This window comes from Danio rerio, chromosome 18, assembly GCF_049306965.1.
Source record: "Danio rerio strain Tuebingen ecotype United States chromosome 18, GRCz12tu, whole genome shotgun sequence".
In the NCBI taxonomy this organism is placed as follows: domain Eukaryota; kingdom Metazoa; phylum Chordata; class Actinopteri; order Cypriniformes; family Danionidae; genus Danio; species Danio rerio.
In genome coordinates this window covers 23,340,863-23,354,322 of record NC_133193.1, presented here as the reverse complement: position 1 = coordinate 23,354,322, position 13,460 = coordinate 23,340,863, and the positions used below count along the sequence as shown (strand labels likewise).

At 37.2% G+C, this 13,460-nt stretch overlaps 1 protein-coding gene across 3 annotated transcripts in view; it reads right to left on the bottom strand.

Annotated features, from left to right (window-relative positions):
* The window catches only part of ranbp10 (RAN binding protein 10), a 71,564-nt gene extending 58,139 nt beyond the window's left edge, over window positions 1–13,425 (bottom strand). The window contains exons 1-2 of one of the 3 annotated variants that reach the window (XM_073929587.1): window positions 13,305–13,425; window positions 101–212 (exon numbers count right to left, since the gene is read on the bottom strand). Coding sequence is in view for 2 of the 3 variants with exons in the window: in XM_005159142.5 (XP_005159199.1) it covers window positions 101–212; window positions 12,485–12,683 (311 nt within the window). In the remaining variant the exon portion in view is untranslated. Of the gene's footprint in view, window positions 1–100; window positions 213–12,484; window positions 12,924–13,304 lie in introns of those variants that run through there. The other 2 variants (XM_005159142.5, NM_001045050.2) reach the window with 2 other exon arrangements.
* Between the last annotated feature and the right edge of the window lie 35 nt (window positions 13,426–13,460).

Genomic DNA, 13,460 nt, shown 5'->3' with positions numbered 1-13,460 from the left:
TTGTTTTAAAGTTCCAAGATTATGCATTTTCTCAAATTATAGACAGATCTCAGTAAAAGACTGTATACAAATGCCTCAAACAGAAGCTGATTGCACTTACCCATCCCTTCCTTTGCTTACGATCTTCACCTCAAAGTAGTAGATGCCACAAGCGGCAGGGATGGGATGGGTGGCCCGAACAGACGCTGCATCCTTGTGGTTTTTTCCGTGGCCTAAAACAAGACGGAAACATTGAGGAAAATGAGTCACTGACCAAAAAACACACCCTCTGGTATAGACGACTGTCCACATAAATAACAACAAGGCTCAGAGAAGTATTTAAGGGCACAGGCTTTTCAACTAGGAACAGGTCATGATGGTTGACAACAACAGGCTCCATCTAGCTGTTGTTGATTTTTTGTTTTTAAAAACAGCCCACAAGAAGCACGTCCAACAGGGGTCAAGTGCACCCAAAACCAACCACACGGGCTTCCTTCCAGTTCTCATTCACATAGTTGTTCAGACAATAACAAGCATGAGACTCGGTGCTAAGTACTACTGGTCCTGTCAGGCCAGAGGTTTAAATTTGTACTTGCCTTGCCAATATTTTTTACTGCCCCCACGACAACAACAACAACAAAAAGTATTTAAGTTGTTTTGGAATCAAGTTATCGTGTAATTTAATATGTTAATTATGACCCTAATCTTTTTACAATTTCACAATTCCAATACCACAACAAAAACTACTAGCCTAACAAATATAAAGTTAAAACATGGAAAATGGCAAGAAACAGCAAAAATAAATACAATGAAACTTCTCTGATAAACGGTAAACATAGACAGTAGACACACCAGCTGATGAATTAGGCTTCAGTCACTAATACATCTGTATTCTTCATCAGCTGTTATATTCACTTAAGACATAAGCAATCATGTTAGAGGGTACTCACTTAAGCCTGATTTATACTTCTGCGTCAAGTGACCAGCGTAACCCACGGCGCATGCAACGCGCGTGGCTGTGCATTTATACTTCTGCGTGCTGTCTCTGTCGGTCTGCATTAACACTTCCGAAACGCTAGTTGGCAGTGAGGTGTAAATCTTCCTCAGTGTCGAGTTTCTTCGCTGCTTTTTTGCGTTTCCTGAACACTTCCGGGATGTACAAGTGGCTCAAACTCGCTCATTCTGAGGCAGGAACCGGCGGACGTGCAACAACTTTAACTATGAGGTAAACACAAAACAAAACTTTCCATCCGGAGCTCCTTCATGGGACTCCACACTTGTAAACAATCGCTACATTGGGTTCGCGCCATTCGCGCGGCTCTCGGTCCCACCCAGACTCGTCATCGCTACCAAGCCGACCAATCACAGAGCTTGCGCTACGAGTTGTTGCGACGTGTAGTTACATTTTTTGAGAGGTGCACATCAGTGACGCCGATGGCCACGGCGAAGGGCTATGCGTCAGCGCCGTAGCATACGCCGGCGTTTGACGCAGAAGTATAAATCAGCCTTAAGAATGCCACATATTAAACATCTACTCTCCTGGGCAGTTATAACCATCTAGCAGTGCTTACTGTTAAGCTCTGGACAGTTGCGCTTGCTTTTAAAACAGTAAAAACAAAACAATGGGAGTCAATTATTAAACGTACTTAACTTGATGACATCCCCGACACATATATATTTTTTTCTTCCATGAAACATATAAAAGATATCTTAAGATATGCCCGAAAGTTTTTAGTCCATACACTCTTTTTTTAAGGACAACCTAATTGTTTTATATTTAATCCACTTGTAAAAAACACATAATAGGTTAACTTAATTTCTTCATGTTATCCCAACACAAATCGATTGTGTGGAACCCAGCATTTTTACAGTATACAATAGACGGCCCTATACAATGATGGCCTATTGTATAGATGGCCCTATCTTATTGGATCCATAGGACTGTGAATCAAACCCATAATAAGCCTTCACAGGCCCAACAATGAAATCTTGGATGGAGAATAATACAAGAATAATAATGAATTGTCATTTTTGGATGAACTAAGCATTTAAGTAATTCTTTTTTTATGTTAAAACTCTCCCCATCCCAATATAATCAGATGAGTAATCTATAATTAAACTGAATTCCCAAAAAGCACAAACAGTGTGTCAATAAAGCATTGCTCTGTTTGTTTGAGTGGGCTGACATGTCAAATTCTGGCTTAACCAACAGCACGGCTTTGTGGTGGGACTACCTGTTTTAGAGCAAACTCTCCATCAAAAATATCTGCAGATGTGGAGTGTTTGGGAAACTTATTTAGAAGCAATAATTATTTCAGTTGGTTTCAATTATAGTACTGAAATCATACACTACACCTAAATTCCCATTAGGTCAACATAAATATAAAATGACTCTATTTGCTGTATTGCAGTATTCCATATGTGACCACTTCACAAGCAGATAGGCTATAAAAGTCATTTAGGCCCAATCCCAATTCTACTCCTTAATTCTTGCCCTTAACCCTACCCCTCATTTTGTGCTTTCACGTAAAGGGGTAGGGGTGTCCCAATTCTCTTTAGCTTGAAGATGTAGGGCTAAGGGGAAGGGCTAAATACCCTTCGAAACTAAGATTTTTCAGGACCACACCCACAATTTCCCAGAATACACCATCTACAATGGAAAAATGGCTGCACACGGAAGTCAGGAATTCTACAAATTAGTATTATTTGTCATTATTACGAATTTTTACAACAAAAACGCATATGTTTTAATACATTCATAACAGAGTTCATGTTTTACCATCATGCTTTCAAAAAAAAAAAACGCTAAATTTCGCTATCTATAATCCATAATAATAACAACAACTCCTGTATAGCAGTCCTCCAACATTCTGACACTCGAATACACTGTAAATGCACAGTACAGTCGAGCTTATTGGCACATTATATCGTTATGATAACATGATATCGTTGCCTTCAGTGATTTCCTAAAGATAAATAGCAAAAAAATAACACAACTGGAATAATTACTGCGGTCACGATCGTCAATCTCATATGAACCAAGAGATTGCAATGACATATGATGACGTGTGCAGGTGTTCTAATGGTGTCCCATTTCTTAGGGGTAAAATTTTTAGCCCTTCCCCTTCACACTCTGTTTCAAGGGCCAAGGGGAAGGGTTAAAAAATAGAATTGAGATTCATTGAGCCTTAACATCTTAAAGAGAATATCTAATATTCTCTTACTGTAACTCAATTTCTGTTCATTTTAAAGTGAGAAATAAGGTCAATAGCTATGTTTCCATCCAAAAATGCAGTTTCCATCCTCACGCAGTGAACACGCAATGGCGTTTGAAGGCGTGAGATGCAGAGCACAGACACTCTTGATTCTGGAGGTCCATAATAATATAATAACACAAATACTGAAATGTCTAAGGCATTTTTGAAAGACCAAAATAACATTTAAGATGTTTTACAGTGTGCTTATTCTGCTGGTTTGTCCTTTCACACACATATTTATCATCACATGATCTCCTATAACAAAATCACATGACTTTTTTTCATGCGCATACTGGAATTTGTTCGATAAAAGTGTTTCCATTGTAGTTTACGCACATCTTTTATCTTTTCTATTCTTAACGAATAAAAAGTTTATCCTACTTAGTTATGCACATTTTCAAATTTTAAATGCATCTTGATGTTTCCATAAACCGTTTTTATGTGCAATAAATAGGTGGATGGAAAAGTAGCTATTGAGTGTCACCCCGGTCTAAGCCTTCATGTACCATAGCAATGTGCTCCAATCTCCTAATCCAGTTTTCTTCAGGTTGCTAACACCTGCCAGCTTTAATAGACACCCATATTAGATTCTACTAGGCCAGGCCTTCCTCCTGAGCCAATCATTTACTCAAAATTCACTTCAAGACTTATGTTTAACTTTTCTGTGCACACACATTTTTTCATATCATTGTGTTAGTGTGTCCTCTAACTTAACCCCAACTGCAGTTTGACTGCAGGGTCCCCACGTTAGTGCAACTGTATATGTTAAAACACAAACATGCATTCATCATCATCATCATCTGATTATGGTAATAATATTAAATCACTCTTATCTTTACCATCCCAAGTACTTCCACCAAGCCACAATAGGTTTGTCTGCCAAACCCAGACAAGAATTCAGAATAATCAAGTACACACACACAATGTCTATTTATATCCAAAGCTCACACGACCAGAGTAAAGGCAGACAACCCTGTATGTGCAAATCCCTGACTCTCAACACACACACACACACCACAAACGCTCATACATGTGCACGCTCCTCCCCTGCTCACACGCTCAGTCTATTTATACATCATGCCATGACCACACCATTCTGGGAGCACAGAAGAGCCAGAGAAGAACACCCTGGGTGATTTTCTCCTTCTTTAGATGCTTGTCTTTCTGTCTGTCCCTCCCTCTGTTGCTTTGTCAAACATGTTTAATGCAAAAAATAAATAAACGCACTCACAAAAATGCCTTTTATAGAGATTCCTCCTCTGCAGCGCATAATCATTGGTCTGCTGCATCTCGTAGCGCTGCTTTAATCCAATGTAGGGCATGTAATTTTATGGTATGTTCTGCATTAGCGGCGCTTTATTTACATGCCTCATTTTCTCTTGTTTTGTAATAGGGTGAGCCAATACTCTGTTAATCCTTTAGGATCAACTCATTTGCGGTGGTGATACAAGGGTGAACGCTCACATAAACACAGAATGCTTGTATGCGCAATCTTTTAATTATTCTACTTGACTACAATGGCATGTTAGGTCACACAAGAACCTAAACAGCTAGTTTATTTGTTTATTATAGATTTAACCTCTTAGATTTATTAACAAATAAAAAAAGATATGAAATTATTTTGATAGTTTTGTGTATTGTCCAAGTAAATACACTCAGTTTTGTCATGATATTTGCCTTATATTTCAACAATAGCATATAATGCATTTAAAACATTAAGACACCCTATGCCAGGGGTGTCCAAAGTCGGTCCTGGAGGGCCGCTGTCTTGCTGACTTTAGCTCCAACCTGCTTCAACACACTTGCCTGGAAGTTTCTAGTATACCAAGAGAGATTGATTAGCTGGTACAGGTGTGTTTAATTAGGGTCGGAGCAAAACTCTCCAGGACACCAGCCCTTCAGGACTGAGTGTGGACACCCCTGCCCTATGCAATGAGAAAAATACTTATATAAATGACCTATATTTACAGCTACCTATATTTTTAGGTACCTTACACACATTTCAGGAAAGAAGAGAAATTTAAGTTATCCAAAACATTAACAGTAAAATGTTATGCATGACTTTTGCTACCATTATGGGCAGCATTGCAAAAAAATAAACAATTAAAGACACTATAACTGAAGTTGTTCTATTCAACTTTTGGAAATTAAGTAAATTATGAAAATTAAGTAAATATTGCATCAAAATGTTGAAATTTTAAACTAAGCTAAAGAAAACAACAACAAAAAAATATGTTATAGGTAACAGAACAAGTAGACTACAACAAAACTACAACAATTACACATTAAGTGAGCTATGAGTGCTCCTTTTTTAATTACAAATCATGCCTGTTGGATACACGATATGAAGTGGGTCTCAGATCGGACAAGAAGCACTGCATTAAATTCCATTTCCCCTCACCATGTCTTTAAAATATGACAGTTTATTTTACCCCCGTATTTTCAATGCGCTAGTGGTTACAAAGGTCTTTCATCTTGTTTTACGCTTGAACAACTAAATGAATGCTTAAGTCGATTTTACTGAATGTTTTGTAATTGCACTACAACATTGATGCTGTTAAAACAACCTTGTGAAATAGAAAATAATCACATTAATGGGCCGTTTCCACTGACTGGTACAGTATGGTACGGGTCATCTTTATCAGGCTTGCATTTCCACTACCAAGGGTACCCTTTTGGTGGGCGTGGTGTACAACAGAAAGTTTAATTCGATGTCATTCTCGCTCGAATAAATGTATATAGTAAAAATAAAAATATATACTTGTGTATAAATGTTTCTTACTAACTTTTCTATGAACATAATTTGCTTATAACTGCAGACCAATGACAGTGCAAAATAGCTGTAATGTCTGCAATTAAATAAAATAAATAAATGCAACAAATATGAGCACATACAGACCCTTACAGTCTCCGATATGTTACCAATTACAGAAAAACTACACACAACATACATTTAGTCCTTATTTGGGTTCAAAAACAGCACGCTACATAGCCTACAGTCCTCTCATCTGAGTCTGTAATCTTCACCAGCACATGTAACCTCTGTTGGACAATAATTCTGTTATTCCGAGTTCATAATAGTCTGAAAGGCGATGATAAACATGACAGTGTGTTTGTGATTCAGGTTGCTGAAACAACTTACTCCTGTGTTTTGTCTGGGTTCTCCTTTGTTTGTTCGCGATTAACTCTCGCATTTGTCCTTTTCTTTCTGAAAGGATCAGATGACGGAGACACTTCAATCACCTGCACGTTATTATCATCAGCTCAAAAAGTTTGTTGTATCAAATATATAGACGCAATTGCGAGCTCCCGGAAGAAAGCGAAAACCACTTGCACTTTTAGATGGCCTCATAAAACAACAACAGGACACGGCAGACTTTGTTCTTCTTGGCTTTGTCTCTGTACATTAAGACGACAACAAGGTTTGTTTGAGCTTGGGTCATCCATGGCTCATTATTATATGTATATGTTATTACAGTGTAATGTCTCGGCTGTGTATTTAAAACATGGCGGTTCCTTAGTTTTCATTCTGGCTAGTTCCACACAAGCTCGTGACGCATCTCTGTAACCAAACAGCATTCAGCTGTGCGTGTAGCTCCATCTTTTATTACCCTTTCTCGTGTTTGGTACCCTTTTGAAAGGGTGCCGAAAAAGTGGTACTTTACAGTACGCCTTTTGACAGTGGAGACAGCCATAAAAGCGTACTGAACCATAACATACTGTACCGTACCACTCAGTGGAAATGGGCCATAAGCTTTCACTTGAAGTTTACCGTTGGATTTAAAACTCTAGCTGTGCATAGAGCCCATTTTAACTGAAACATAAAAACAGGGCGGGATAGAGAGTAGCTCCTGCTCCTTTAAAAACAGCCAATAGCATTTTGTTTTTTCTCGCAACTCAAGTGTATAGACCAATAGTGTGTTGATGGGGGGTCGTACAGGTCAGATGCTAGAGAGCATTTGATTGGTCAGAAAATTTGATGAGAAACAAAGTTAAACTATTAGGGCGGCAAAAAATCTGACATTACGATATTTTGTTTTGCTGTGATATATATTGGGATTTGAATAGAATTTCACTTGATGGTTTGAATAGCTCTTTTCGGAAAGTCTTTCATTCATTTAGATCGATTGGGATGATCAAATCACTTTCTATGCAGTACACCTGGCTAAAATATAATAAATTACGAACATATATAAATACAAAAGAGAAAAAAAAACTGTGGGGAGTGTAACAATTCAAGGACAGAAATCCGACATAAAATACCATGGTCACCATCATTATATAAATAATTTATTTTAAAATAATATTTCATATCTTTATCTTTTAATCTGTAATAAACAATCTAATCCTTCAATGTGACTATTGCCAATACACACATTGCGATATCAATGCTCAAACAATATGTTGTATATTGAAAAGGACCCTCGGCATCAAAAGCTACTGGTCAGCACATGATTTAGCAAACATTTGAGAAACAAATGCTTTTAAACCAACACCCAATGCTGCTATGCATCTAAATAGTGCAGTGGCTTACTTACTTTATATCCAAAGAAAAGAAAGATCTCCAAAGATGCCTTTTCAAGTTGCAAAGAAATCTGTTTTTTTTAAGCTAATTAAGAAACCAGAAGTCAATGATTCATTTGAATGATTAAGCCTGACACGTTAACTGTTCTAAAATATTTAAAATGTTTCTTAATATAAAATCTATATTGTGTTCAATAGGAAAAAAGTTGTTGTTTTTTTTAACCAGAACACATTTAAAAGCAGAATTCACAATAAATAAAGGTTTTTACAAGGTGCATCCCAAATCGCATATTTATATACTATTCTACATCATTTTATAGTATAGTTTACATAGTATGTTCACACTGAAAACTCTAAAAATAACAAGTGCACTTTAAATACCTGGATGATGCACGTTAAAATGAAGTGTAGAGTTTTGGACACCACACACTTAACAGCCACTGCTTTGTTCATCAAGCTATGAAGCACTCATGTAGGATTACTTCATTAATTTTGAATTATGAAAGCAAAATTCTCCTATGAGAGTGATTATGCTGCCTCCCGATTGTCAATGGGGTTGCACTCATGGCACATATTATTTGGTAGTTTGGTCATATTTTATTTTATTTTATTATTTTTAAGGTTATTTTGAGGTTCTGCAGGTTGCAATGTCCCGCATTTTGATTGCATATCTTAAGCCAATTGTATGATTTGTTTTACTTCACTAATTTGGCAACCGTGAACCATCCTCAGGGAAACAGTTTGAATTTCCGCTTACTAAAATAACCATTAGTGTTTCATTTGGAACACTATACTATGTTGTTGAGTGTGTAAGTGCATTAGTACATAGTGTGTCATTGGGATGCAGCTATGCTGTCAAAATCTTTTACCAGTTCATGTCACTACCTAGCCCTAACAGAAATTTAAATGTATTATTATATTAAAACCTTTTAACATTCTAAAAGTATTTGTAAGCTAATTTGAGAGAAAATGTGCCTTAAACTTGAAATACAATGCAACTTTCTCTATCCATCTTAAAATGATCTTCAGTCAATCTATATAATTAATCAAAATCCATTTACTCTGATTTTCTTGAAACAAAATACAACAGATCAATACATTTTTTGTGATTCTGAGAAGTGTTATTTTACTAACATGCATGTGTGTATGTTTGGCTATTTTTAACAAGACAATTGTGTTTTGGGAGCCTGAAAAAAGAAATGTTTGAAATCCCTCTTTTTTAAGTTTGTGTTTTATTGTTGTGTAAGATTACTTTTGAACAACATTGAAAGGTATTAAAAAAACATTAGGCTCATTCTAATTTTCTATATTTATAATCTTTAAAAAAAAACATCATAATGGGAAAACATAGTTTGAAAAAAATGCAGAAAACGCAAAAAATAAAGTAAAATGTATGTTAATGTTTTGTTTTTTCTCTTGTTTCGTTTATGGGCTAAAGTTCTGGTCAGAATACACTGGTAAATTAAAGAGAAATCAAATAAAGGAAAATAAAAGGGGAGCAAATGGATGGGGCAATGCAGATTTTCTTCATTCTTCATACACTCTCACACACACAAAATAATCAACATCACAGAATTCCACTGCGATCTGGTAAAACTGCTTTTCGTACTTTTAAGGGTCTCTCTGTCAAAACATCTAAGGAGAAATTGCAGAAGCTGAGGAGCCTACAGCTGGCACCCATAATAACATCAGCTAAGCAGGCATACAAAAAAAATATGAGAGAACAAAGACACGGGGAGGGAAGATTGGGAGTGCGGTGCTAGTGTTAGCAAACAGGCTTTCACAGCTTCACATAGACACCACAGGGAAACGAACACAATCTGATGATGTCACCGCAGCGACTCAACATGCATGATTGGCTCCTCAGACAGGCAAAAGCCCTCTATAGGCAAACAGTACAATGAGCTTAAAGGAAACACTGAGTCCAACAGCCTGCGCACAGAGAACAGACAGTAGCCCATCAGTATGCGCAAGCTTATTCTATATTTACATCCATTTATCTAGCTTTAATCTTCTCACAAGAGGTGGTGTAAAACAATCTGTACGTGTGTACAATTGCAAAAGTCACATTTTCACCTCCGTTTATAAAAGAGCTCATGTCCTTGTCAGCGTGATGATGAGTAAAATGAGGTCCTTATTGCAAACAATGACAGAGAAGAAGCCTCCGCTGTCTTTCCTCCTCGTTTTATCATGCAAAAGAGTATTACTTTTTACATGCTGCCTAAATAAAGGCCGAGAGCCACATAAGCTAATGTAATGCACCATAAACATCATGGCTAATATCTATTTTTACTTGACAGACTCCAATTCGGTCTTCAGAAACCAAATCTGGCACACTTGCCAGAATAGCACTGAAGGTTAACAGACAGCGGGTTAAATCATTTCTTAAGCAGAGTGCTTTAAATATATTTGCTACAAGATGTCTGTGATAGCAGATTATAGTAACAAGCCTTTGTTTTTTATCCTAATCTAATCACTGCAATCCTGCTTTGAGGATAAACGGAGCAAAACAGTCAGGCTGACTGCACAAAAAAAAGACACAGATCCTTAACAACAAGAAAAAGGAATCAATAGCGGTATATCAATATCATCTGACTTCTAAAAAGCAAAAACCTGGCCAACATCGGCAGGCATATGAAGTGGTAAACATAGCCACAGCCTGAAAGAAGATAGTTAGCAATGGGGTACGAATTTCCACAGACACAAAGCAGTGTAGATTACAGAAATAATGCAGCTGTTTGTTCATTGTTTTGTCAAAGAGGGTGGACTGGACACACTGGGCCTGAGCTTTGACACACAAACGTACTGTCTATCTGACAGCTGTCAAATACAATGTATATCATGTAAGACAGCAAACAGCTATGATCTACACACAAGGCACCATCAAACTGTAGAGTATTGTACACATGGAAACGCAACCTCATTGAAAAATCTAAAAATAGCCATATAATATGTAATGTTTCACTAATCTGTCAGGCAAAACAATAAAGCCTTTTTATAAAACTAATAATTCACACACATGCTACAACAAAAGAGCTCATTGTCATTAAGATACAGCATGTCACCAGACTAAAGTGATAGTCTTTTAATGACTAGTCAGGAGAGCTTCCTTTTAACTCAATTAAAAATGATTTGACACACTTTATTAGGTCTTACTTGGTTTAGGGATAATGCGCATGTATGCAAAATTAACAGATAATATCTTGGCAGAAAATCAGGTACAGGTTTAACACACACTAGTGTTTCGTAAAAGCATATACTGTGTATTCAATTTTAAACTGGAATTAATAGTAGACATTTTGTAGTAAAAACTAAGTAAAGAATAGGTAACAGAACTAAGTATTAAGAAATAAGTATTTAACTATTGCTAAAAACAAGGAATACACAATGACAATTATATATTACATTTAATACTAGTTGGAAATTAATAGTTGGTATCTGAACCACATACTATTTTTATCATATAATTCAGTGCAAAAAAAAAGCAATAAGTTACCAGCAACAGAGAATGTTACTTGGCACTACTGGGACAGTGACTAGTGACAAAGGAATAAATACTAGTAAATAATAAATAAGTACTAGAGGCTAATTAAACAGATACTGGTCACTACTGGAATGACCGACAGTCTAATGTCTAACTACTGAAATTAAAATGACTCTATTGTAATCAAACCTAAAGTACTATGATTAAGAAATTAGTCATGGTTTTACAAAAAAAGAAAAACAGCACTTTTGTATTCAAACCGAGTTAAATTAACAATGATTTGTATATGCTAACAATAGTTACCCATTGTATTTGTGGTAAAAAACTATATAAAAGGTAATCAATCTGATAAAAAAAACTGTTACAACAGTTGTACTGTAATAAATCCATGCTTATCTTTTGTTAGAGTAGAACAATAAAATAGTTTATCTGATATTTGCCATACTCAATAAACGCCTATAGATAGATGCTTGGTGGTAGTTCTTAAAATAGCTTATTCGTGATTTATTATCCAGAAACGTGTACATAAATGTTATACATTAAAAGTACATCTGCAGTGGGTAAATTCACAGACCCCCTGAGGGAGACTCGCTGGGTCATTCGAAACGCCACAACTGTTTAAACAAGACAGTCTTGTGGAATTCGACTTAACCATTGTCGCGAATTTGGCGATTCAAACGATTCGCCAAGATTCGAAACAACTCGATTATGTTCGTCAACACAAATAAAAACATGTCCGTGTATCAACATCGCACAATAACATTCGTTTCGTTGTCACGCGAAGCGCGTCTTTATGTAAAACGTCGGATAGCGGTTAACAAATAGACTTATGCAATGCGGTGTAAACTAAACAAGCAATATGCGATTCATTGCGATGGTGTAGCAGCTTAGCTGCCCTTATTGCCCTGCCGTGGCTAGCTAGCCCGAGCCTAGACTAATTCACCGAAACAGAGTTCAAACCATAAGCTTAGTAAACCAATAACACTTGATGTTCTTGACATGGCAATAGGCGTCCAAAAGTCAGACTCCCCAGCCACAAGCTACCCTAGCTAGTCGAATTCTGACATGATGGTTTGCTAAATGTCAACCCATTTGGACATTCCTCTTTCCTTCTATGCAACAAAGCATAAGGGGACGGAAAAAGCAGCTCAAACTAGATCGGGGAGATTGCACATACACAACCAGCAGGGATTGTCAAGGCCTACGGGTTGACAGTTCAGCGTGTGTCACATCTGTATACCTTTGTAATGCACCCGCAGATTATTCTGTGAGAGCCCGATGTAGCTGTACTTATCCTTGGGGCTCCAAGATCGGGGTAAGGGGGTCTCTTCCTCATTCACGGCCGGGTACAGCCGCTTCAAACGCTCGTTTAGCTCATGCTCTTGGTAATTAAAAGCAGGATCTCCTGTTAGCAGGCTCCCCGCTCCAAGCTCTGCCATTTTTTTGCCTATGTTTTTGTATTCCTTCTAGTAATCCTACCCTGTTGTGCCAATCCGCTAAAAAGGAGAGAGCGCTAGACTAGGAGAAACACAGCAGCAGCAGCAGCGAGAGATATCCCCGGATAACAGCCGCTCGACAGTGACGTGTGGGTACTGTAGTTGAACACAAAGCCCTGCGCAGTGTACACCGCTCACATGAGGGAAGTGCCATCAACTACATGACCCATACCTAATTCAACCGGGGCTGCACAGCGCAGTGTAGGATTTGTAGTTTTTAGCACAACTCGTAATTTTAGCGCTTGAGCACATATGGTTGATTTGTACGATGTAAAAACATCTGTTTTCGAACAAGTGACCCAGTACAGTACCGTTTATTCACACGTTTGATGCAGATAACAGTTTAAATACACATCTGTCGTTTAATTTGGACACTCTCGGATATTTATGTAACGGTCTTCATCTAATCCCCATACCTAAACAAGTCAGTGAAGCAGTACTTTTCCTTTACTCATTTAAGCAATATTGCTTGTTTTCGAGTCATAACAACAATTTTAAATATTTTATGCAAACACTATATCTATATGTAGATAGTTACTAAATATGGATATAAACAACATATACCCCTTCGATCACTCGTTAAGACATTTTGTTCAACAAGTTAAGCACTCTTGAGTCTAAAAAACAAAAAAAAACAAGACATGCTGTGCTGTAATCCAATAGTCTTAGCGTGCACCGCCGTGAGAAAAACATATAAATATTGGTCATATCATACCAGTT